At 38.5% G+C, this 26,497-nt stretch overlaps 2 protein-coding genes across 2 annotated transcripts; both read right to left on the reverse strand.

Moving 5' to 3' along the window:
- Nucleotides 1-2,758: 2,758 nt before the first annotated feature.
- Nucleotides 2,759-17,830, reverse strand: LOC139974527 (rab-like protein 2A). Its single transcript, XM_071981779.1, has 8 exons — nucleotides 17,700-17,830; nucleotides 12,454-12,483; nucleotides 11,859-11,938; nucleotides 11,109-11,188; nucleotides 10,359-10,470; nucleotides 8,598-8,695; nucleotides 3,909-3,992; nucleotides 2,759-3,145 (listed from the first exon to the last, which is right to left on the reverse strand). Exons 1-8 carry the CDS (start codon nucleotides 17,795-17,797, stop codon nucleotides 3,020-3,022), a joined length of 708 nt encoding a protein of 235 aa, XP_071837880.1. The 5' UTR covers nucleotides 17,798-17,830; the 3' UTR covers nucleotides 2,759-3,019.
- A 2,790-nt stretch (nucleotides 17,831-20,620) lies between these two features.
- LOC139974452 (uncharacterized) lies at nucleotides 20,621-25,916 on the reverse strand. The gene is made up of 4 exons (XM_071981659.1): nucleotides 25,752-25,916; nucleotides 24,052-24,201; nucleotides 23,252-23,479; nucleotides 20,621-22,653 (listed from the first exon to the last, which is right to left on the reverse strand). The coding sequence occupies exons 1-4, from the start codon at nucleotides 25,825-25,827 to the stop codon at nucleotides 22,202-22,204; spliced, it is 906 nt and encodes a 301-aa protein (XP_071837760.1). The 5' UTR covers nucleotides 25,828-25,916; the 3' UTR covers nucleotides 20,621-22,201.
- Between the last annotated feature and the right edge of the window lie 581 nt (nucleotides 25,917-26,497).

Below are 26,497 nucleotides of genomic sequence, written 5' to 3' on the forward strand. Positions count from 1 at the left end.
GCCCTTGACCACACTGCCTCCTTGGTCACCAGCTGAGATAAAAACTTTGCTGTTTTTCTAGTGTCCTTCATATGTCAACCTTCCTTCTGTAATGTTAGTTTTGTATTGATCTTGTACAAGCATATGAGAAATAAATTTGAAATTGAAATTAATCAAATCCTGGATCTGCTTCTGTCAGTTAAATAAATCAAGGGACATTAAAAATTGCCCACCCCCCCCTAACCGTTTAAATCCTGGGAACCTAATTGTTTTGTTTTTCATGTAAAAGGGATAATAAAGAGACAGTGACTTAAGAGTAATCTTAACTTAAGTGACTTAAGAGTAATCTTAAGAGTAATCTTAACATTTGACCAGACCCTCCTTCCTACCCTCATGCCACCGGTCCCCCCGCACCTAAGTTCACAGAGATGGAAGTTTACATACATATGTGAAGAGACATTGAAAACTAACCATCCCTTGCGATGAATACTGATGATTACAATCAACCTTTGTTGATCTTTGGATACCAAAATAAAAGTTATTAACTTGACTTGCCACATTTCATTTCTAATAAATGAGGACAACTTAATTAATGTATTGAACTGTAGATTTGAAATTGGAATCATCTTTCAATTTTGTTTACTCAAGTTGTAAAAACTCCTATTACCCCCAACCCAGAATATCTCACAACTAGATGGTTATATATGTCATTAAATTCATGATATCAGTAGAATAAATAGCAAGTCATTCAAATTCCCAATAATGATATTTAAGCCATATCATCCCTAATGATGTTAAGTTGCATCCTCACTTTCTTGTCAATCAAACCTTGAAAACTAAAGAGGAGAAAATGCAAGAGGGAAATAGTTAACCAGAGGTCACATGAGTGTAAACAAGAGCATCTACCATTTCTAATCCATCGTTTATACTCCTCTGATGTACAGAACTATCATGCATGTAAAAAGAAAGTTGAGGGAAAATTTTACTTCCGCTTTTGAAAAAAAAAGGAACAGATACGTCTACGATTATTTCATTTGTTCTGCACCGCCCGAGCATTACAAACAGCTCTTGGCTTATCTTTTCAGAGATCTGAGTCGGCTCCTTGGCTAGTTACATTCAGCCCCGGGCATTGGCTTACCTTCACCCATCTTCTAGTGACACAATGTAAACACAACTTGAACAACATGACAACCCGCTGACAGAAATTTTCAGACTTTTCACCAAAAAAAAAAATCAAAAATCAATGTTCCCTTTGCTGTTCAGGAACTTTCTTCATATCACAATCAACCCTGTCCCATCACCTACTGATGAAAAATCTGATCTCATTTGGGAGATATCACAGACTTAATTGTTCACTCACACATCACCTTGTAGACTTGAGCAAGTACATAAATATGACATCATGGACCAGTTATTTTCATATTTTCAATTACAATATGTTTGTCCTGTCATAGACATGAGTTAGGAAGATGCTGAAGAGGACCTGTTTGAAGTTCTTTGACATGTCTGTATAGTGGCACTGATTTCAGTGGTAACACTTTGTACATTCATCTGGAAAATACCAAGATTCTAAACTTCCCATCTCTGGCTGAAAGTCAGGAATTTTCCTTTGTCGTTCGCATTTAGTTTACGGCAACACTGATGCTCTTCGGGATTTCTAACCTCCGTGCAAACAACCAGCTGATTGTACGCCACGCAAACCCAAGACTACACACACATGCTGTACAAATGAAACCGGCAGACACTGAATGAACCCGACGCCCCCCACCAGAGATCGGGATTGTTCGGGATCATTTTTACTAAGGGCTATTTCAAATGATGCGTGACACAATGACAAAATGAGCAGCCGGCTGACATATGTCTTACAAATATTGATATCTCTCAAATGGTGCAAGATTTCCCTAATATATTTGGGGGTATTGGTCATCCACAAGGAACTCTTATCACAAGAACCTGCAGATGCTGGTTAGGTTAACTTCTCCACTATATATATGAAATGATTCAAGCAAAAAGTACTAATCATGTCAGCTATCTAAACGACTGGAAAATTAAGAATAATCCTCACGTATGACAACATATGTATACCAGGATACAGACCCAGAAACTTATAATGCAAGTCAGCCAGGGATTGGTAAATGAAGTCAGCCAGGGATTGGTAAATGAAGAAGCACACATATTGGATGGTTCTCATATCGAAAAAAAATTTCACTACATAGAAATGAGAGCGGAACGTTGAAGATAAAAACCGTCCACTCCCTTGATGGATGACTCATCTTACTTTGGCAGTGCTTATAAAAAAAAAATTATAAAAAAAAATAGTCTTTAGATAAATAAGTTACCTTCATTTTCAAGGTGAAAATTGAGAATAATAAAAAAAGGTATACTTTTTGAAATGGGGTTTCATGAATATTTAAAAACACCAGTTTCATCATTTATTTATAGTAGTTACTAACTAAACAAACTAGGATACCCAGGTATTTAGTAGTCGTAATATCTCAAGGCATTGGAACCGACAGTTACAAAGGTAACCAGCTCTCTCTCTCTCTCTTGCTTTCCTCTTCAAATTGACTATACGGTAGCAGTTTGTATAGTGTTGCAGTAAGTAGCCCAGCACCTACGTAATGTTAGCAGAAATAATTTGCAACTTTGTGCACTGACTTTAACTAGCACACATTACCATAGCTGCTTCACGAAATGTCCTGAATGTAAGTACAAAAAGCTCAGCACTGAGTGCAAGCGGACCTCTCAGTTAAATGGACATTTGTTACTCACTTTTGAGTTTTTGGAGTGGCAGACTTCTTAATGATAGGCGCTTCCTTTATGCTTTTTCAAAGGAACTATTTTCCTGAATGTCCAACTACACAATGATAGAGAAAAAAGGGTCTGTGGAGTTAAGATTTCTTCCAACAAAATAAAAGATGACCCCATCCACCTCACAGACAGTCCTGTTAGGGAATTGATCGGCTCGACATCTACATCTCAACAAGTGGTGAGATGTCAACCGATTTGATTGTCAGGTTATACACGACCCAATACAACGTCATGAAGTACCCGAAGCGCCCTCGCTTTCTTCATCGGCATTGTTATTGCGATCACCATCCTTGCCTTCGGAGTCCGGAGCTGTATCGAGTCCACTGTCTGGCGATAACTTCAGGTCACCCATACCCTACAGATGTAAACACATACCGCAATGACGGATTACAGAGCAAATCATCAGCACGTCAATTTTAAGTATCCTATCGTTGCAAAAAAGTACTATTCAAATTGACCTGCTTGGAGGTCCTGACCATCAAAGTTATTCTGAGACATTGACAAGTTCAACCAGATTATAATTAAATCTCTCAGATAGGAACAAACAACCCTTAAGGGTGGTTCTAAAAGCATGCCTCCAAAATGCATCACTGGTACGACAATATGGCCACAAAATGCATTCGAAAAGGCAACATATTAAATTGCAACAAATGCTTTGATGGTGACATAAATTACATAGCATACAAAAATACAATTACAGGTACTTTTAAGCAAAGTTCCTGTACTACAGGGATCAATTTTAAATAGTCTGTCGCACCAAGGCTTTTGCTCAAGAAAATGACTAATCAAAGCCAGAAAATGTTAAGATCAGGGTTGTGCTGGTGTTATAATTAACACTAGGATTGTTCTGGTGTTTTAATTAGCACCAGACAATATCACTAAAATGAATTTTCCCTTCTGAAAGTGACATTGTGAGAATCTGAAAATCCTATGCAATCACCAAAAATAAACACTGAAAAATTTGAAAGCATGACTCTGGCTTTTTCATGGGTTGACTAGTACAGTATCTGCTGAGGGTCTTTTGAAACAGGGGTGAGGGGTGAATCCCTCATCGGCCCAGTGTACATTGAAATATCAACCAATTCCATTAAAAGAAAAGAAGAAAAATGAGAACAAACCTCTAGTTCTTGTAAGACTTCATCCATGAAATCAGTAGGGTTGGCTTTATAGCTATGAGCCATATTTATTGCTTCCCTGAATAACTGCAAAATAAAACCAAACAAGAGAGACTTGCTTGAATCATGAGCAAGACCTACAGTAGTTAAGGTACAAAACAAACTTAAGTCTTGGCTCATGGGTGGGGGGTGGGTAGGCCTCTGAAAAACCCCTGGTGTAACTATGTAGTCAGTGAATGATATTCATGGAGCACTTTGCCTATTTCCGGAATAAGGGCACTCAGTCTATGGTAGTCAAGTAGCCTAGTCTAGGGAATAGATGACTGCACACAATCTCATGCTCTACCCATTACTATCAGTCTATGGTAGTCAAGTAGCCTAGTCTGGGGAATTGATGACTGCACACAATCTCATGCTCTACCCATTACTATCAGTCTATGGTAGTCAAGTAGCCTAGTCTAGGGAATAGATGACTGCACACAATCTCATGCTCTACCCATTACTATCAGTCTATGGTAGTCAAGTAGCCTAGTCTGGGAAATAGATGACTGCACACAATCTCATGCTCTACCCATTACTATCAGTCTATGGTAGTCAAGTAGCCTAGTCTAGGGAATAGATGACTGCACACAATCTCATGCTCTACCCATTACTATCAGTCTATGGTAGTCAAGTAGCCTAGTCTGGGGAATAGATGACTGCACACAATCTCATGCTCTACCCATTACTATCAGTCTATGGTAGTCAAGTAGCCTAGTCTAGGGAATAGATGACTGCACACAATCTCATGCTCTACCCATTACTATCAGTCTATGGTAGTCAAGTAGCCTAGTCTGGGGAATTGATGACTGCACACAATCTCATGCTCTACCCATTACTATCAGTCTATGGTAGTCAAGTAGCCTAGTCTAGGGAATAGATGACTGCACACAATCTCATGCTCTACCCATTACTATCAGTCTATGGTAGTCAAGTAGCCTAGTCTGGGGAATTGATGACTGCACACAATCTCATGCTCTACCCATTACTACCAGTCTATGGTAGTCAAGTAGCCTAGTCTAGGGAATAGATGACTGCACACAATCTCATGCTCTACCCATTACTATCAGTCTATGGTAGTCAAGTAGCCTAGTCTGGGGAATTGATGACTGCACACAATCTCATGCTCTACCCATTACTATCAGTCTATGGTAGTCAAGTAGCCTAGTCTAGGGAATTGATGACTGCACTGTCACGAACGACTTTATTCATTGTACGTGTATTCAGTATATGCTGGTCAGGGTGATAAGTAGGTCACTCGCCGTGACTGACAACTTGTGCGTTTTTTTCTGGAAGCTACGAGAAATGATGGCGCTATTCGGTATTAGCGAGTGCAAATTTCCAGAACATACGGGAAGTAATTTTTAGCAGGTGACCGGATATCGTCGACCAATGAACGATGCACTATCAGTCGTATCTTCGAGACATGGATGATTCTCGATGTTTTTCCGTCAGGATTCCTGGAAAAGAACTTTCGGGAGATTAAACCCGGCTATATATAAGAAGAGATATTTTCGGTGAGGAGGAGTTCAGAATTTTCCGATCTATTGTATAAAGAAATTCATCTGAGATAAAAGATTAATCGAGGGGACGGACGGAGGAACCGGTGGACTGTTTGTTTATAAGATTGGTGCGTCGTTTAACCGGGACAGGCGTGACTTCGGCAGAGTTTTTCGGAGTTCACCCAGGAGGAAGCCATCCTTGGGATACAAACGTTGAGTCGAATTGGACCAGCGGGGAACGGTTTTGCTCCTGACCAAGTCACGGGATACCAGCCTACGAGGGAGAATCCCGACATCATTGTTGGTGACGCAAGGAGGTCAGAACAGCTACGAAAGGAACCGAGAGCCGGCACGCGCCGCGTAAGATAAGTTAAGTAATCTTTTAAAAATTTAACGGCCGTATAATATTGTAAAATCTGTCTGTAATATTCCAAATTTCTAGTACCAATAATCCTTGTACAAATCAGTAGAGATCGTATCATTGTAAATATATCGATTTTGTTAACTTTCAGAAACCTCTCAGTAGTCTTTTGGTCCTTTGAGTTCACTTCCCTGAATCTATCTAAAATTTTATTTTTATCGGCTTTGAAGGCCAAAGGAAAAACCCGGGGTCGCAACAGAGGGGGCGCTAGAGGGTGCCATTTTGTATTATCCCACGGAAGTTGTGACATGCACACAATCTCATGCTCACCCATTACTATCAGTCTATGGTAGTCAAGTAGCCTAGTCTAGGGAATAGATGACTGCACACAATCTCATGCTCTACCCATTACTATCAGTCTATGGTAGTCAAGTAGCCTAGTCTGGGGAATTGATGACTGCACACAATCTCATGCTCTACCCATTACTATCAGTCTATGGTAGTCAAGTAGCCTAGTCTAGGGAATAGATGACTGCACACAATCTCATGCTCTACCCATTACTATCAGTCTATGGTAGTCAAGTAGCCTAGTCTGGGGAATTGATGACTGCACACAATCTCATGCTCTACCCATTACTATCAGTCTATGGTAGTCAAGTAGCCTAGTCTAGGGAATAGATGACTGCACACAATCTCATGCTCTACCCATTACTATCAGTCTATGGTAGTCAAGTAGCCTAGTCTGGGGAATAGATGACTGCACACAATCTCGTGCTCTACCCATTACTATCAGTCTATGGTAGTCAAGTAGCCTAGTCTAGGGAACAGATGACTGCACACAATCTCATGCTCTACCCATTACTATCAGTCTATGGTAGTCAAGTAGCCTAGTCTGGGGAATTGATGACTGCACACAATCTCATGCTCTACCCATTACTATCAGTCTATGGTAGTCAAGTAGCCTAGTCTAGGGAATAGATGACTGCACACAATCTCATGCTCTACCCATTACTATCAGTCTATGGTAGTCAAGTAGCCTAGTCTGGGGAATTGATGACTGCACACAATCTCATGCTCTACCCATTACTACCAGTCTATGGTAGTCAAGTAGCCTAGTCTAGGGAATAGATGACTGCACACAATCTCATGCTCTACCCATTACTATCAGTCTATGGTAGTCAAGTAGCCTAGTCTGGGGAATTGATGACTGCACACAATCTCATGCTCTACCCATTACTATCAGTCTATGGTAGTCAAGTAGCCTAGTCTAGGGAATAGATGACTGCACACAATCTCATGCTCTACCCATTACTATCAGTCTATGGTAGTCAAGTAGCCTAGTCTGGGGAATTGATGACTGCACACAATCTCATGCTCTACCCATTACTACCAGTCTATGGTAGTCAAGTAGCCTAGTCTAGGGAATAGATGACTGCACACAATCTCATGCTCTACCCATTACTATCAGTCTATGGTAGTCAAGTAGCCTAGTCTGGGGAATTGATGACTGCACACAATCTCATGCTCTACCCATTACTATCAGTCTATGGTAGTCAAGTAGCCTAGTCTAGGGAATTGATGACTGCACACAATCTCATGCTCACCCATTACTATCAGTCTATGGTAGTCAAGTAGCCTAGTCTAGGGAATAGATGACTGCACACAATCTCATGCTCTACCCATTACTATCAGTCTATGGTAGTCAAGTAGCCTAGTCTGGGGAATAGATGACTGCACACAATCTCATGCTCTACCCATTACTATCAGTCTATGGTAGTCAAGTAGCCTAGTCTAGGGAATAGATGACTGCACACAATCTCATGCTCTACCCATTACTATCAGTCTATGGTAGTCAAGTAGCCTAGTCTAGGGAATTGATGACTGCACACAATCTCATGCTCTACCCATTACTATCAGTCTATGGTAGTCAAGTAGCCTAGTCTAGGGAATAGATGACTGCACACAATCTCATGCTCTACCCATTACTATCAGTCTATGGTAGTCAAGTAGCCTAGTCTGGGGAATTGATGACTGCACACAATCTCATGCTCTACCCATTACTATCAGTCTATGGTAGTCATGTATCCTAGTCTATGACTACTGTTGATGTGTAGTCTCTTTTTCTAACCATTTATATATTGGTCTATGCTTCTCCAGCAGAATTTAAGTTATTGTGACATTCGAATGGCACTCATTCCCTTCCCCACCCTTCCCTCAACCATCCCAGTGATGAAATGCTAATAGAGGTAACCACAAACTTACAGTTAAGTTAAGGTGGTAGAGAATAGGTTCACATAATTTCCCTTAAGTCAGTCACATTCATTAAGTATCTATTTCAAGTTGACGACATGTAAAACAATTCACCCGCTGTCAAACCAGTTTTCAGTTATGCATGAAAGTGTCCAATAAGCACAGTGTTGGATGGAACTGCCGATTACAAAGTTTGCCAGAGTCGACAGACTATCATCATAAATAAACTCATAAATACAAATTTGTTGTGTAAATATTTTGGACGTTATCTTAGACACAGTCTGGAATCAAACTCGGTTAATTCCTTGCAAATTTCGTTTAATGAAATATCACAAAAGGTGAGGTTCATTTGCTTGAGAATTCAATTAGCATAACGAAAAAATTAAACAAAAGGAAAAAGGCCCCAAATTTATATTTTAGGAATTCTGAGTTTTTTTTGTGTGTTCCATGCTTCATTAGTCTAGCTTACTTTGGAGGACATTACAATATCAATGTGAGGAAAGCAAAAGAGAAACAACAACATAAACAAAGTCACTTTACCTTGACTACGTTAGTACCATCGGCGGCTGAGACAAAGTAGAATGGCATGTTGTATTTCTTTCCAAAATGAAAAGTTTTCTGTGTTACCTTATAATCAACTGAAATGAAAAGATATGAAAATGATATATAATTACTGCAGGACCTTTGGATGCAAACAATCACCCAATATAACACAGGCTCCTCAAGTACCTGACCAACTCCCACCCTTCCCCCCCCCATCCCCTCCCACTTCTTGCTACTAGCCTCCACCACAACAGGGTTCTGGCAGCAAACATTTTATGTTGGGTATATTTTGTTGCTAAGTACATTTATTCGGAGGGGAAGGGGCAGAAGTGGGAGGGGGGTAAATGGAATTTTGTACACCATCTGTGGGCTGCAATACTTAAGGATGTGCCTACTCTTGTGACCCAACAAATGGAAATACTAAATCATATGGGAAATAATGGATCAGAAAATTTTATATTCATGTCCATTATCGATTTCCTATGTTGATATATATCCTATCACAAGCTATTTTATTCCCAGATTAACATAATATCACCATCACATTTATCTGTAACTGTAAAATGTTTGTTTACCTCATAATATGGGAGTCAAGAATCAACAGTCTTACTGCCATCACATAGCCTCTTTCATAACAGGCTGATTGCCCCTCCCCTTCTCTAGTAGGTATTTACCATAACACTTTAATTCCTCTTTCTTTTACCATCAAGCTATTCTTACCCCCTCTCATTACAGGCCGACCCCCCCTGCCCCTTCCCTCTTACAACATACTGTAGCTCTATAGTAGGTCTTCTCCATAACACTTTAAATCCTATTTCTTTTACCAAAATCAAGCTATTCTTACCCCCTCTCATTACAGGCTGACTCCCCTCCCCTGCCCCTTTCCTCTTACAACATACTGTAGCTCTCTAGTAGGTATTTACCATAACACTTTAATTCCTCTTTCTTTTACCAAAATCAAACTATTCTTACCCCCCTCATTACAGGCTGACCCCCCCCCCTGGCCACTTCCCTCTTACAACATACTGTTGCTCCCTAGTAGGTCCTCTCCATCACACTTCCAATTCTCTTTCTTTTACCAAAATCAAGCTATTCTTACCCCCTCTCATTACAGGCTGACCCCCCCCCCCCCCCCGGCTACTTCCCTCTTACAACACACTGTTGCTCCCTAGTAGGTCCTCTCCGTCACACTTCAAATTCTCTTTCTTTTACCAAAATCAAGCTATTCTTACCCCCTCTCATTACAGGCTGACCCCCCCCCCCAAACACCTCTTCCCTCTTACAACATACTGTTGCCCCATAATAGTTCTTCTCTATAACACTTCAAAATCTCTTTCTTTTACCAAAATCAAGCTATTCTTACCCCCTCTCATTACAGGCTGACCCCCCCCCCCCAACACCTCTTCCTTCTTACAACATACTGTTGCCCCATAATAGTTCTTCTCTATAACACTTCAAATTCTCTTTCGTTTACCAAAATCAAGCTATTCTAACCCCCTCTCATTACAGGCTGACCCCCCCCCCCCCCCAACACCTCTTCCTTCTTACAACATACTGTTGCCCCATAATAGTTCTTCTCTATAACACTTCAAATTCTCTTTCTTTTACCAAAATCAAGCTATTCTAACCCCCTCTCATTACAGGCTGACCCCCCCTCCCCTGACCCTTCCCTCTTACAACATGCTGTTGCTCTCTAGTAGGTCTTCTCCATAACACTTTAATTCCTCTTTCTTTTTACCAGAATCAAGCTATTCTTACCGTCTATTTTATTTGCAGCTAGTAAACAAGGGATTTCTGGTCTGTACTCTCTGAGTTCTTTGTACCATGTTGGTAAATTCTTGTAAGTTATCTTTCTAGTGACATCAAAAACCTAGCACAGAAAACAAACAAAAAATGAAGAAATTTAAGAAATGAATTTGCGGTTAGTTTAAAGACATACTGTATTAGAATACATGACATTAGATCAAAAAATTTACAGGACAGGTTCTCCATGTCACAAATTAATGTTTCATTTCAGCAAAAATTCTGCAACGAGACCATCGCTGTCAAAAGAAAAGAAATTCCAGGAGGACAAAGCAACCTTTGGGTTTTAGATAACCGGTTAACTGCTCAAATAATTGACCAGTTAACTGATTTACAATGGAAGAAATTAATTGGTTAAACTATCAAATGTGACCAATTAACAGTATTTCAATGAAAGAGCAGTTTGGTTTTTTTTTCTTACTACTTGACTGTCCAGGATGGAGTGGGTAAGTCCCACCCCCTCTCCCCCCCCCTCTCCCCCAACCCAACCTGCAGATTCCCATGAAAGAGATCCAGTATAATTGGCAATATGACGTGCACATTGTTGACATACACTTTTTCATTTGGAGATGAGAATTCTCACCAATGGGGGGTGGGGGGAGGGTATAAGGTATGTGAGGTTAATACAGCCCCTCATCTGGGACCCAGCCATCTCATACTGACCAATTTACTCTAAACAACATATAAACCTACATTAATACTCACCAATATACAAGCATGTGCTTTATGATAGTATGAAGGATGTAAACTGCTAAACCTCTCTTGTCCTGCAGTGTCCCAAAAAGCTGTATAATCAGAAACAGATAGCGAATAGTCTTACAACATACTTATACGATATTATCCATTGCATCCATCACATCATTTTCTTTTCTCATTTTGTCTGTAAACGTACAAGGTGAACCACAATCGTACAAACATGGCTACTTACTGTGCTGTAACTCGACATGACACAAACATGGATACTGTGAAAAGTAGACACACACACACACTTATACTGTACTATACACACACAGACACGTGCACAACATCAGTAAGCTTAGGCTTACTGTACATACAGTATGTGAAAGAAACAACAACAAGAAAGTATCAAAATAATGCAGCAAAGAATTTATTGTTTCAGTCTTGTGCATCCCATCTAAAAGGAACGTTGGTTGACCAGAGCAAATGCTACTTAAGTCAACCATGCACTCCCCCTCACCCCCCCCCCCACTTCCACCCACACACGCCACTTCCATTGACTTGATTTACACCTATCCTCTGCTACTTGGTATACTATCTAACATACACTTCACATCTATTCTACATCACACCACCCCTTTCCCCTCCATTTCTCCTACTCCACACATCCCTACCAATGCATACAGTATGTATAGATATGTTGGAACAAGATTACATCACCTAATGTGGTTTGCCTACTGTTGAGCTAACTGTACCTACAGATATTTAAATACTCACCAACAGTCACAGCTTCACTGTTTACTTTGGTTTCATACCTAAAGAGAGTAAGGGCATATGTTGAAAGCTGCTGAGGTCGACTGAAACAAAGGTTAAAGGTTAAGGAAACACAAAGGTACCGATTAGTCGCCGGCCACATCATCATGCAATGCTACGTTGTGGTAAATAACAAGTGTAACATCTAACATCCACCAACTTAGAGTTACTGTATATTAATCTAGAGTAGATTGATGAGAAACTTCGAGCCATGTCTCCATCTATAATATCATGCAATGCTTGGTTACGGTAAATATTAAACTGTGTAAGATCCAACAAGTGGTATACTGTATATCAAACAAGATACTGCCAAACCTGATATGAACTATGTACACATTGCATGCATGAATGTGTAATGTGTATCTTTATATACTTTGAGTCTGAAATTTTAATATTAAACAAAAGTCTTTGGATCACTGAAGGCTACATATGCACTACTGTACATATGTCCATGATATGTCAAATTAGTTATCTCATCTGTACATGACTTATCCCTAGCGTAACTTCTACCGAATTTTAGCACCATATTTATAGTACATTATGTTAGATAAAAGGATACTATCCATCCATCAAAAATCGCTCCACTAATCTGAAAAAGAAAGAGAGAATTGAAATTTAAGAACAAAACTGACGTCAGATCATAATTTGTTGGCAGTAGATCATTCCCTAGATGTGTATGATGTTCTTCGGGAAGTACAGTATGTCACCTGACCCAGCAAGTGAACGGTTTCACCACTTAGGTCTTTAATACCAAGGTCTCTGAGATCAACCCAAATACACTCCTGACCTTATTATCAATGTATGGATAACAAATTTGCTAAGTACTGCCAGTTTCTTGGCACAAGTAGTCAGGCTTGGCAAAACTTATTACAGTACAGCAAGCTTAGATGGTGTCCAAATTCTATTTCTTGTGCTTTGTACAGTAAAGAGACAATTACTGTAGGTCTTGAGCAAAAAATGGAAAGTAAACAGGAAGGCATCACAGGAAGGCATTTATGGTAGGTTCACTGTAGGCCTATATGCACTGTTTATTGTTTTGCTTCACACTACCTACTGTATAGTAGTGTTTACACGGGTCCAAAAATCGGGAACCGGGTACCCGAGGGCCGTTACCCGTCGGGTATCCAGGTACCCGGAAAAAATTTGTTTACCCTCGTGTATCCCGATTTTCAAGAAATTACATATTGGATGCTGTAATAAATGCATTATATTCTCTACTGACAATGTTTTCATGTTCAAATACGTAGGTGTAAGATAAGGTATAAAACCTCCCTCAATAAATTTTATTTGCTTCTGTTTCTTTCATTAACTTGTTAATAAATTAATTATTTAATTATAATTAGCATTACTACTAACATCGCACTGCCGCCGCTGCTTATGCTAGCTCGTGCACGTCTATTGGATCAAACCATATAAATATCCAATTTAGCTCTTAAACAGTTTTTAATACTACTACTATCTATTATGCAGGCCCAGGGTTCGCATTAGCAGCGCGATTCGCGCAATTTGATCGCATTTGGAATAAACGATTAGTAAAAGGCCACTTGCGATTACTATTTTTAGTTATCCCGTCTATAATCCATAAACATCGCGTAAAATTCCTTGTCAGCCTTTCCTTCTTTGAAATCAACGAATGAATAAATAATAATTTCTTCCACATGGTAGCCTAACACCACACTAAGTCAATGAGAAATCTAGCTAAGCCTAATCATCTGTTTATTTGCTGGAGTTGTGACGCAGTTATAAGACATCCATGGAATTCTTTCGTTATTGCTGTTACGTTCGACCACATGGTTGCCTAACACCACACTAAGTCAATCGGAGTAGTCTAGCCTAGCCATCTGTTTATTAGCTGAAATTGTGACGCAGTTATAAGATGTCTATGGAAAGCTTTCGTTATTGCTGTTATCTTCGAACACATGGTAGCCTAACAACACACTTAGTCAATGGGAAATCGGCCTAACCATCGGTTTGCAATTTTTTTTTTAAACAATGACACTTTGCGTATGATTCGGGTAATAAATTAAGACCGGGTAGTATCGCGTCGAGCGGGCCCCTTCGTTATTGCTGTTATCTTCGACCACATTGTCGCCTAACACCACACTAAGTCAATGGGAAATCTGCCTAACCGTCGGTTTGCCATTTTTTTTTTAAATCACACTTTGCTTAGGATTCGGGTAATAAATTAGGAACCGGGTAGTATCACGTCGGGCGGGTACCCGGGTACCCGGATAACCCGGTACAATTATAGAATACAGGGCCATTCATTAACTCTTCCCAGCATCCGGATGCGCGGTGTGTCTGGACTCTGTACATGTCCGTACACGTATGACGCCCTCTAAAATTCCATCACGTATTTCATTTTGACTCCGCATCCGCGCATCCGCGCATCCACCCCGGGAGTACTAGGAAAGGACTTATATAATTTTCGAAAGTTTCCCCATATACGACCATATACGATTTACCATCACGTGTTTCATTTTGACTCCGCGTGTTTCATTTTGACTCCGCATCCGCGCATCCACCCCGGGAGTACTAGGAAAGGACTTAGATAATTTTCGAAAGTTTCCCCATATACGACCATATACGATATACCATCACCTATTTCATTTTGACTCCGCATCCGCGCATCCGCGCATCCACCCCGGGAGTACTAGGAATGGACTTAAATAAATTTCGAAAAGTTTCGACATACCATCACGTATTTCCAATACTGAAAGTCCCGTATGTACAGTACGAAGATATTCCACATCAATAGTGTGTCGTTCTTAAAAGGCATCCGTACATGTGACGTGTGACGCCCTCTAAAATTCCACCACAGAAGTAGTGAGACTGAGCATCCGCGCATCCGGTATGGCGGGCCATCAGTCTCAAATCAAGGGAGAGCGACTTATACCGATTTAAATCGACATATACCAGTTTCCTTCGACTTATACCAGTTTCATTCTACATATCATCGATTTAAATCGACATATACCAGTTTACTTCGACATATCATCGATTTATTTTACATATCATCGATTTAAATCGACATATACCAGTTTCATTCTACATATCATCGATTTAAATCGACATATACCAGTTTCATTCTACATATCATCGATTTATTTTACTTATCATCGATTTAAATCGATGATAAGTAAAATAAATCGATGATATGTCGAAGGAAACTGGTATATGTCGATTTAAATCGATGATAAGTAAAATAAATCGATGATATGTCGAAGTAAACTGGTATATGTCGATTTAAATCGATGATATGTCGAAGTAAACTGGTATATGTCGATTTAAATCGACATATCATCGATTTATTCTACATATCATCGATTTATTTTACTTATCATCGATTTAAATCGATGATAAGTAAAATAAATCGATGATATGTCCATTTAAATCGACATCTACCAGTTTAAATCGATGATATGTCGAATTAAATCGGTAGAAGTCAATTTCCGTGGACTTATACCAGTTTCTAGCGTCTCAAATTGACATATACCTATTTAAATCGACATATCATCGATTTAGCTCATTAACATATTCCAAATCCCGATTTCGGTGATGATTGACATGTGGAGATACATCACGTGTAGTCACCTGACAAGGCGGACGAGTAATTTAATAGTTCCAAAATTACGAAGCTAGCAAGGGTGTTCATCATGGTTATATGTCAATGGTAATTATGAACAATTACTTGCAAAAAGATTTCGGTGTAACAATAAGGCTGAAATAACTGATATGTCAATGACGTGCAATTATCTCAATGCAAACTGGGCTTGTCTACTCGAACACGTGGCGCTATAGTATAGGAATACACAGAGCCGTATATTCATACGGCTCTGGGAATACACATGCAACTGAATAGGCCCACAGTACGTACACAGATGCAATTACCTACTCCAGTTACACCATAAACAAAGATGATATTGTTCTGCAGTGAGGCCTACTGTAAGCTTACGTTTTTAATGTAGCTAAGTATATACCCATGGGGTTTAACAGTTACAGTATTCAAGCTCAAAACATGCATTCCACTGTACTCGTGTTTATTTTCAATTATTCGCCCGCCTTGTCAGGTGACTTCACGTGACGTATCTTCACATGTCAATCATCACCGAAATCGGGATTTGGAATATGTTAATGAGCTAAATCGATGATATGTCGATTTAAATAGGTATATGTCGATTTGAGACGCTAGAAACTGGTATAAGTCCACGGAAATTGGCTTCTACCGATTTAATTCGACATATCATCGATTTAAACTGGTAGATGTCGATTTAAATGGACATATCATCGATTTATTTTACATATCATCGATTTAAATCGATGATAAGTAAAATAAATCGATGATATGTAGAATAAATCGATGATATGTCGATTTAAATTGACATATACCAGTTTCATTCTACATATCATCGATTTAAATCGACATATACCAGTTTACTTCGACATATCTTCGATTTATTTTACTTATCATCGATTTAAATCGATGATAAGTAAAATAAATCGATGATATGTAGAATAAATCGATGATATGTCGATTTAAATTGACATATACCAGTTTCATTCTACATATCATCGATTTAAATCGACATATACCAGTTTCCCTCGACATATCATCGATTTATTTTACTTATCATCGATTTAAATCGACATATACCAGTTTCCTTCGACATATCATCGATTTATTTTACTTATCATCGATTTAAAGCGACATATACCAGTTTCCTTCGACATATCATCGATTTATTTTACATATCATCGATTTAAATCGATGATAAGTAAAATAAATCGATGATATGTAGAATGAAACTGGTATATGTCGATTTAAATCGATGATATGTAGAATGAAACTGGTATAAGTCGAAGGAAACTGGTATATGTCGAAGGAAACTGGTATATGTCGATTTAAATCGGTATCAGTCGATCTCCCATGATTTGAGACTGATGGCCCGCCATAATCCGGATGCTCAGATAGTATCATCGAGTGGCCCTGTATTCTATAATTACTCCGATAACCCGTGCAAACACTACTGTATAGGCCCGCAAAATCGTTCATTTAATTAGAAAATAGTAAACAATCAACCTAAAATTATCTTGACTTTATTCATCGAACTATTATATATTTGAAGACATTGTATTGACTCAAGAATACGAAATTACAATTAAAACTATTCAATCAACATGTACATTAAGACTGTATTTCTATTCCCCAATCTTGTCTTAACTACAATTCAGTCTATCCAGCGAACTGTCACATTTCAAGACGGTGTACCTACAGTATCCTTTCACGGGAATCAAGAAAGTTTCACCGATACATTCCTGTGTAATATCCATTTCTAAACTGTACCTTTCCACCTTAGGTTTCAATCCTTTCCGCCATTGCAGAAAGGATTGAAACCTAGGCCTATGGCATAAAGGTATCTAGGCTACCTAGGCTATGGCGGAATGGCACTGAAACCTTGTTATAGGCCAAGGCTCGGTATCAATGATTTTCTTTGTTGGTAATGGCAAGAATATTTCTTCCTGAATGAATGAGATTGGTAACAAATGACATTGTCGGTTAGGATTATTCAATTCACTTGCATTCCTGTACCTATCCTGCAACGGTAGGCTTCCATGCAAATTTCAATACTGACCAAGGTATCGTAAATCTAGCCTAATGTTATCTTTAACTGTGTACTACATGTTATAGCCTAAGGACGCTTTTCCGTCGTTAACGAACAATTGTCGAGAGAACCTTTATTTTATCCATTGAAGAAAGGATTAAAACCCCCGAATACGACACAATTTCCATTGCACATTTCTTACTTTGACTTTCCGACCGCGGAATCACCCAAACAAATAATTTTTAGGTCATTCTCGGTTGACTTGTCCTCTATAGTCGGAATTTTCGCACTACCGTCCATGGTTCGCAGAAAATATGCAGTAAGTGAAATGGATTATGGGAAAATCGGGTTCACTTACAGGTAGCATACTCCATATAAATGCCCCATTGACTTGCACAATAAACAATAAAAGTAATGCGTCTCTAAGTCCCTATAACAGAAGTTCTCACTAGCTAAAACGTTACCAATCATTGGATAGCTGACACCTTGGCCATCCATGGCACTTTTAATTTTCGATGTCACGACCATGTAGATCTTTTGGAGACCCCGAAGTTTTCATAACTTGCTGTTAAACGAGGCTCTTATTTATAATTAATATACTGTTCGCAACTAAGCTCTTGGAAGTATTTTAAGTTTCTCCGTGAACCAAAAATGAAATAAAACGGTCAAAGGAAAGTGCAGACAAGCGAAAGACAGCCAATTAAAGACAACCAAGTTAAGGATCCATTGTAAATGATAAACTTGAAATAGATCTAAGTTTCCGGGGAGCGCTCGAATTAACGATAGAATGGCACTATGAAGATGTGCTTTTCAAATGAGATCCAGAAGATACCAACTTCAATCATATGTCTGTGGCATACTCACATGTTATATGTATATAAATTTATTTTCCTCATCATAATAGCTAACTTAATTGTGGATGGGAAGGTCATTACAAAATGCGAAGTTTGAAAATGTAAGCGGAATAATGTTTTAAACATGTCAATTTCCTCTCTTAAATAACGTGTAATTTACTTGGTGAATGAAACAGGAAAATGTTAAAATCCTTTGGACAGATCAGATGCAGGTTGCATCATTGTTCACCTGTGGATTAACAATCCACTAGGAGAAATCAACGTCCATTAATAGGCCTACTTTTGCAACTTGATATGTTTGAAACGTGACCCAAAGATATTAAAATGTATATTCTATAATTTAAGCTAGTATTTCTTGTTGTTGACTTCGTGAAAGAAAGAAACAATGACGGCGTTTTGTGCTTCAATACAAGCCATTTTTATCAGATTTAATTGTCACCTTTAAGGCGCTTATTGCAGCGCACGGTTATAGTTGGAGAAGTTAAACTCAATGCAAGTTTTGGTCAAACTTTGTCAAACTTGGAAACATGTAATAGTGGATGAAACTAACAATTCAACATGATATGTGAAATCAGGTCAGGCCAATGACGACATATAATTTTGTTGCCCCCGTCCAGTCGGTCAGTCCGGTATCGATCATCGCATACATGGATCAGGCTCGTCCCGTCTGTACCCGCCGCCGTCAGTAGCTACCGTTAGTATAGCCGTCGTGTGTAGCTTCCAGCTATATCCGCTGTCAGTAGCCACAGCCAGTAGCCGGTGTCCCTCAGTGTGTGTGCTGGGGGGGGGGGGGGTCTCCTAGCCCAGGTTCACTCGGCACTGGGACAGAGCTGAAAACCTCTAGGTAGGGGCTTGACGTGACAAGTGAAAAAGGCAATAAAGACCTCACACATGGGTTTTAATTAAAGTGTGTCAAAATGGCGACAAATCAAGTTCAATGTTTATCACAACAACAATGAATCTATATGTTTATCCCTACAACAACAGCAACACTTTTTTATATTATTTCACAGTAAACAACATGACTCTGCAAGGAAAGTAATAATAATGAATTACTGAATTTCTTATATATTTACAAAAGATAAACGTCACATATCCGTGTCTCCCATAACTTAGAATGCATACATACAGCAGGCCTACACTATATATGACTACAGTGGATATCAACCCCAATCTCATATATAGCTGGTCACCTTATCCCGAATTGACTGACCATACTGTAAGCTCCCAATGCCCAACAACATAACTGATTCGTCAAGAAACTCGAACTATAATGATTTATCTTTAACTTCCTTGAATCGTTTCATAAACACAGATATACTTGAACATTGGTATCCAATGTCCGTATCGGTACTTGTTACAGAACCCATACTAGTGATTTGCTCCTAATCATTATCACCATGCCAACCACTCTAGGTTTGTTCCATTACAAGACATGCTTGAAATAACGGCCAAGTTAGGATGTCAGCTATACGTGACATCAAAGTGTGATCCAAAGAGATTCCTCCCAAAATTGGCAAGCGAAAAGGCAGGAAAGACCTCAAACAATGTTTTAAGATAAATGGCGACAAAGCATGTTAATTTTGTTTATGGGGAGCCGATTTATACACTGTTAGGGCGCTTAATCTTTAATGGAGCGGCTAGCTTCCCAGGCAGAGCTACGTGCGGCAGATATCTATATAAATTGCCAAAACTTGCATTTCCCACATCCTACATTATCAGGTGCTCAAACCAAAATATTTTCACACTCTCGGTCCGCGATTACTTACGTTTGGTGAATTTTGCAATGTTGTTAAGAACTTCCGTCCAAAAATGTAATAGATGTCTATCAGCATGTCCAACTATTGTGCACACTCTCTACCTTTAGAAAGGCACAAGAGAAGCACATCATATTTAGTTTGGAAGGTTATTCTGTTTGTAACGAAGGTTTCGTCAACCATTTTTGTATCCTTATTCGTACGTTACTCCTGCATTTCAAATGGCATAGTGTAGAAACTTATGTAATACTACATACTTGCACCATGGAGGTCTGTTTTTACCTCCATGCTTGCATCATGGGGTTGTTAAGAATTCGTGCTTGGAACCTTGTACTCGTAGGCCTACACGTAAACACACCAAGGCTGATGCAACATGTACTTGTGTTCATGCGATGCGTAGCTATGTGACATGTCATATCCAACAGCACCGTCCCCCGTGAAGGCGAATCCCATTGTGTCAAACCAAACACCGAACTGTGATATTGATACATACAGTTTAGATTAGTTACATATATTTCACAAGTGAAGCAATTATTATTACCATGCTCCCCGTGTGACACTTAAAACATCATGTAGGCTAAAGTACTTCCAAAATGGTTTAAATTTTTAAAACAAATGAAAAAAAAACATCACACTAAACAACAACTTGAGTCAATGAGAACTTTACCCTTGTTAACTTAATTCGTTACTTGAGTAAAATAAACTAGCGAGGTTGTAATGTCTTAAATTTCAACAAGCAAATTGCTAAAGCATCACGCACCAACATACTTTAATGCTTTCAGTGTTATCGTCTGACATTGTGTTATGAAATAGACAACTGGAGTAGTTTACTATACCAAACTGCTGCTAGGACACCGTATCGTTTATAGTTTACGATGACCTCATCAAGGCTTTGCCACGTATTAAAGCAGTTTTACGACTTTATTTGTTGTCGTTGTTGTTCTTGTTTGCTTAATGATGTATTCTACTTAACTTCACGAAGCTCATTAGTTTGGCTATGGCCAAATTTCCATTGTAAGAAACGCAGTAAAAGTCCGAAAATTTAAATAATTTCCAAAAAGGTGTTCGCCATGCTACTGTGGAAAGTGTATGAAAGGTAATAGGTTAAGATTTGAATGCAGTTCTTTAATTAATTTGATATAGAAGGAGAAAACTAAATCAACATAAATCAACTTGAGCATTTATTCTTTTTAAGTTGAAATGCACACTACATTACACCATGAAACAGGTTATGTTTTAACATTAACAATTAGCGATATTAATGGGAAATGCAAAGAAGAGGGAATAACAACATTTTAAGCGAAAAATATTACCACATTGACCCATGGAAATATATAGTTTATCATTAATTTAATTTGCTTGAACTTCATCTTTCGTTCCTCACACTGACCCTTCCGTTTGGTATTTCGATTCACTTTTAAGTTTAAGTTGTGGGGAAAAAATTGTGATGTAAGTTTTGAACTGTTTACTATAAAGTAGCTATGACTATTACTATGATGTCTCTTTTTCCGATGTGTCTGAAATGTACAAGTTTCAATAATGACCCTTTGCACAGTATTGATAGGCTTGTAATTATCTGATAGAAGAATTGTTAAGATATGACGTAAGCGTAACATTGAAAATCCGTCCTACGGATTTACTACTGTCATGATCGCTCGTGAACTCTTGTTCATGAAGACAGGAAACTATAATTTGGACGAATTCTGCTCTGACTGGGTAGCAACGTTGATCAACGCTACTCTTTCGGATAACTTTGCCACATAAATCGGATGGGACGACGTATTAATGTGAAGGAGAGATGACTATTATTGCGATATAACCTGACGAGTGTATTGTCCACGTTGAATCATGATGACGCTGTCACTCATTGTATTGTTTATTCGTACCTCCGGTGTCATTGTACTGGAAATTAGTAAAAGGGCGGTAGTTGGAATCATCGTATGTAAAAGGGGTTATCAATAAGTATGTTACGCCCCTTTTTGATATATGGTCTCGAAACTTGCAGAACCCAACTAGACCACTTAGGGATTCGTCAGTGTTTCCTTCTACAACAAAAGAAATCTGATAAGAAACAAAGTCTGTGACAATAATATCTAATTTCCCGCCTTAAAAACTAGCGTGGTATTGCTACTGTGCTTCAGGATGATCGATGTTGATTCAGTACTGTTTGGGACGAATTCAAGTTGACTGGTGCCTGGTGTCCAATCAATAGCTAATTGGTACTTGAGGTCTGCGCCGTTTAGTGATTTCAACAATATAGGAGCAGGGTCAGTCGCATTGCACTTCTCCAGTAGGTCAACCCGAATCCCCACATCCGATGTGATTACCAATGTTGAAAGTCTTCTGGAGTTGTAGTAAACATTTTCGTCAGGAACATTTTGTGAGGGAATTTGAAAGAAGCTCTTCATACTGCTAACTTCTACATTAATGTTGGAAATATTTTGATCAGTGAAACAGATCTGCCCCATCGCGTTCTGCGAAATCTCTCGAATCTTGATTTCCATATTTGGTTCTTGGCAAGTACGAGTGAAGAAAGTATACACACCTGTGAAAAAGAAGACGACCAAGAAATGTACAGGGTTTTAGAAAGCAACAAATAAAATATGACAACCAATCAGCTAAATATTGGAAATAAAAGATCACTTGTTACCCAAGCTTCAAAACATTTGGTCAACGTTGATGACCTTTAACCGATCGTTCAGCAGGTTATCCAATATTATCCTCATTCTCGGTCGAGATTTTCATTCGCACGAGCTGGTCTGGTTTAAATATTGACAAGTATAAGTATGATTCCCATCTAGGTATGTATATAAGGACTATAAGGTGTGTGTTCAGTTGTGCTGTGTTTATAAACTCAAAACTGTACATGCAACATCAAAATTACGTAGAATAGCTGCAGAAAAGTTGAGATACATGGCCAATAAATATAACGACTATAGTGAGAGTAATGGTAAACTTAGCACACCTACAACCTAGTCAGTTGAAACCATCACAAACAGCACATCATTCCTGGACGTACAGAACATATACATTCTTCACAGCTCGATACGTTTCATTTTATTCGTTTCTTCTTCATTTTAACAAGAATGTGTCTCTAAGATGAGATTCCACAAACAGTATAAATTATACCCTAAACTATATACCTTTATTTGCTTCATCGTCCGTTAACGGGCACTTCATGTTGATGTCTGCAGTCGTTGAATCCTCAGTTGATGCAAATTGAAGGACATTCTGTGTAGTGGTGATGACGTCTGAGCGGGCAGAATCGAAAACTTCTCTGGTGGAACTAATGAAGGCCCCGTTAACATTGATCCCGTCCCCTGTGGGACCCATGATGGGGTCGTTTGAAGGATCAAACATCTTTAACAACTCTGTGTATGGTACATGAGAGAAAATAAAGTACAGATACAAGTACAGTGTAAATGCATCAAGTTAAAGATGTAATTAACACGTCCTTCAGCGGTCTGGCTTTGCAGAACCGACTTCAGTTGTGTATCAAAGGGTTCAATTAGGTTATTTGCAACTAGATGTTTAACTACAAAACGTATAATTACCGCCAATACAGGTCAAAAGTGGCTAGATTCCCACTCTTGTTTAGGCTGATGAACTTAATCAGTGCTTCCCTCGCTATATATATATATATATATATACATATATATATATATATATATATATAAATATATATATATATATATATATATATATATATATACATATATATATATATATATATATATATATATATATATATATATATATATATATATGCTGTCACAGATATTTATATGCATTATAAAAATGTTCGCAAGTGGCTGCTTCCTGAAACATTTCGACAGTTTTTATCAAAGAGCCCATGAGCTATGCAGACTATTATGGTGTTCACGAAGTGGGAGCGGGGTGGAGAGAGGGATAAGAAAAACGAGGTGTTAACTGGATCTCTTACCTGTGATGGAGACATCTTCTTCGGAATCAAAACGCGCCATACTTCTTGAATCGTCTTGGGTGTTGCATACTACTTTGGTGATGATGGATGTTATGCTGGCCTGTGCGTCTGAGTCACTACGTTTACGCTCATAGCAAACTGGTCCAACAGCTGAAAAATAAACCAATGTCATATACCTTCGTTAGCTATCATTATACCTACTCCTCTAGCATCGAAAAATTAACGCCATGAAAACGTCAAATAGGTCTATCGATTTATCCATCCATCCATCCATCCATCCATCCATCCATCCATCCATCCATCCATCCATCCATCCATCCATCCATCCATCCATCCATCCATCCATCCATCCATCCATCCATCCATCCATCCATCCATCCATCCATCCATCCATCCATCCATCCATCCATCCATCCATCCATCCATCCATCCATCCATCCATCCATCCATCCATCCATCCATCCATCCATCCATCCATCCATCCATCCATCCATCCATCCATCCATCCATCCATCCATCCATCCATCCATCCATCCATCCATCCATCCATCCATCCATCCATCCATCCATCCATCCATCCATCCATCCATCCATCCATCCATCCATCCATCCATCCATCCATCCATCCATCCATCCATCCATCCATCCATCCATCCATCCATCCATCCATCCATCCATCCATCCATCCATCCATCCATCCATCCATCCATCCATCCATCCATCCATCCATCCATCCATCCATCCATCCATCCATCCATCCATCCATCCATCCATCCATCCATCCATCCATCCATCCATCCATCCATCCATCCATCCATCCATCCATCCATCCATCCATCCATCCATCCATCCATCCATCCATCCATCCATCCATCAATCCATCGATCCATCCAAGCATCATTCCATCCATCAATCACGTATGTCAAAACTCGATAGAATGACGGCTGATTTACCAAACGAATATATCCAAGATTAAATAGTATTCTGACCGTTTTGGAATATCTTCGAAAATACACGTATTTTAACGTAGTTTGTATTGGCTCTCTAGTTAAACTATAACATATCAAATCAAACCCAAAACATTTGGAACACTAAATCAATAATAATGAATACAGATGGCAACCAAATTTGTCACTTTTGTGTTTCAGAAATGGCTATAGTTAATAAATTTAAAGTTACAAACGGTGAAGTATAGTTCTCAATTTTGAGACTGCAGCATACTTTCGAATATAACAATTACATTGAAGATTCAACTCTATATTGTTTTGTTAGAATGGAGATAAAAAGTGGAACTAAATGAAAGAAACTTTCCGTAAAATCGTTTCTCTCAAACTTCGTCGACGCATTCTTACTTTTCGTAGCTTTATAGAACAATGATAAAAAAATCCACCTTAAACACTACAATATGATTTTACGAATATTTGCTAGTAGGGTTTTGAATACATATAAATAATGTTTCAGCCGCTACTCTGTGGTGAGTAGCACATCTTTCAACATCAGAACCCAGAAGGTGGCCAAACGGTACAATATTGCAATGAATCAACAACATTAAAGAAACAGCAACTTGAACATCATCAAATTTCGCTAAAGCATTGTTGGCTCAAGCATGGAATACGATGCTCCAGCCATCAAAACATGAGAACATCGGCTGGAAAGCTGTGATAAATAGTATATAGCTATTCAATTAGTTTTAAACTTACCAAGTACTTCAATGAAGCCACTGCATATGCAAAGTATATGTAGAATACCAACCATATCAAGAACCAGCTGGCGCATTTTGTCAAAGTGATACTGTTCAAAAATATAAAGTTTAAAATATGGAACTTTCGTTATACTTTGTACCACCGTGGCAGTCCAATCCGTTATGATGTACCACAGACCGTGACAAATTATTAATATTGTAAGCAACATGATTTAAATCGGTCATTTCGAATGACGGAAAACAAAACTATCGTCTCCTGTCACATCACAATAACTATGAAAAACCTTTCATCGTAAGAAAGAAATGCTTTTAAGGCACGCAGATAGTAAATCGATACAGAGATATAGTTAAAATAATGTTTTGCAATCCATATCGCCGAATAGATACCATCAGATGGAAATCAATTCAGCACAATGGTCACTTCAATGGTTTCATTTCAATTCAGACTTTAATTAAAAACTTTTCCATCGCTGGGGAAATTATAGTTAGTTACCGTATATTATTTTGATGCATAACGTCAATATAAGGGCTTCGAAACAAAAATGAAAATAAATTTCCATGTCCATCATAATATACGTACATATACATATACATATATATATATATATATATATATATATATATATATATATATATATATATATATATATATATATATATATATATACATAAACATATATATATGTATATATATATGTATATATATATATATAATATATAAGTATATATATATGTATATGTATA

Source organism: Apostichopus japonicus, chromosome 1 (assembly GCF_037975245.1).
Source record: "Apostichopus japonicus isolate 1M-3 chromosome 1, ASM3797524v1, whole genome shotgun sequence".
Lineage (NCBI taxonomy): Eukaryota > Metazoa > Echinodermata > Holothuroidea > Aspidochirotida > Stichopodidae > Apostichopus > Apostichopus japonicus.

What these genes read in the sequence shown, in the direction of transcription:
- LOC139974527 (XM_071981779.1), bottom strand. Translation starts at nt 17,797, where the DNA reads ATGGACGGTAGTGCGAAAATTCCGACTATAGAGGACAAGTCAACCGAG. An exon ending in CAGTGAAGCTGTGACTGTTG is followed by an intron (nt 11,189 to 11,858) that starts GTGAGTATTTAA and finishes CTGATTATACAG; the next exon opens with CTTTTTGGGACACTGCAGGA. An exon ending in ATGGTACTAACGTAGTCAAG is followed by an intron (nt 3,993 to 8,597) that starts GTAAAGTGACTT and finishes TTTATTTTGCAG; the next exon opens with TTATTCAGGGAAGCAATAAA.
- LOC139974452 (XM_071981659.1), bottom strand. Translation starts at nt 25,827, where the DNA reads ATGCGCCAGCTGGTTCTTGATATGGTTGGTATTCTACATATACTTTGC. An exon ending in TGGCTTCATTGAAGTACTTG is followed by an intron (nt 24,202 to 25,751) that starts GTAAGTTTAAAA and finishes TTTATTTTTCAG; the next exon opens with CTGTTGGACCAGTTTGCTAT. An exon ending in GGACGATGAAGCAAATAAAG is followed by an intron (nt 22,654 to 23,251) that starts GTATATAGTTTA and finishes TCTTTTTCACAG; the next exon opens with GTGTGTATACTTTCTTCACT.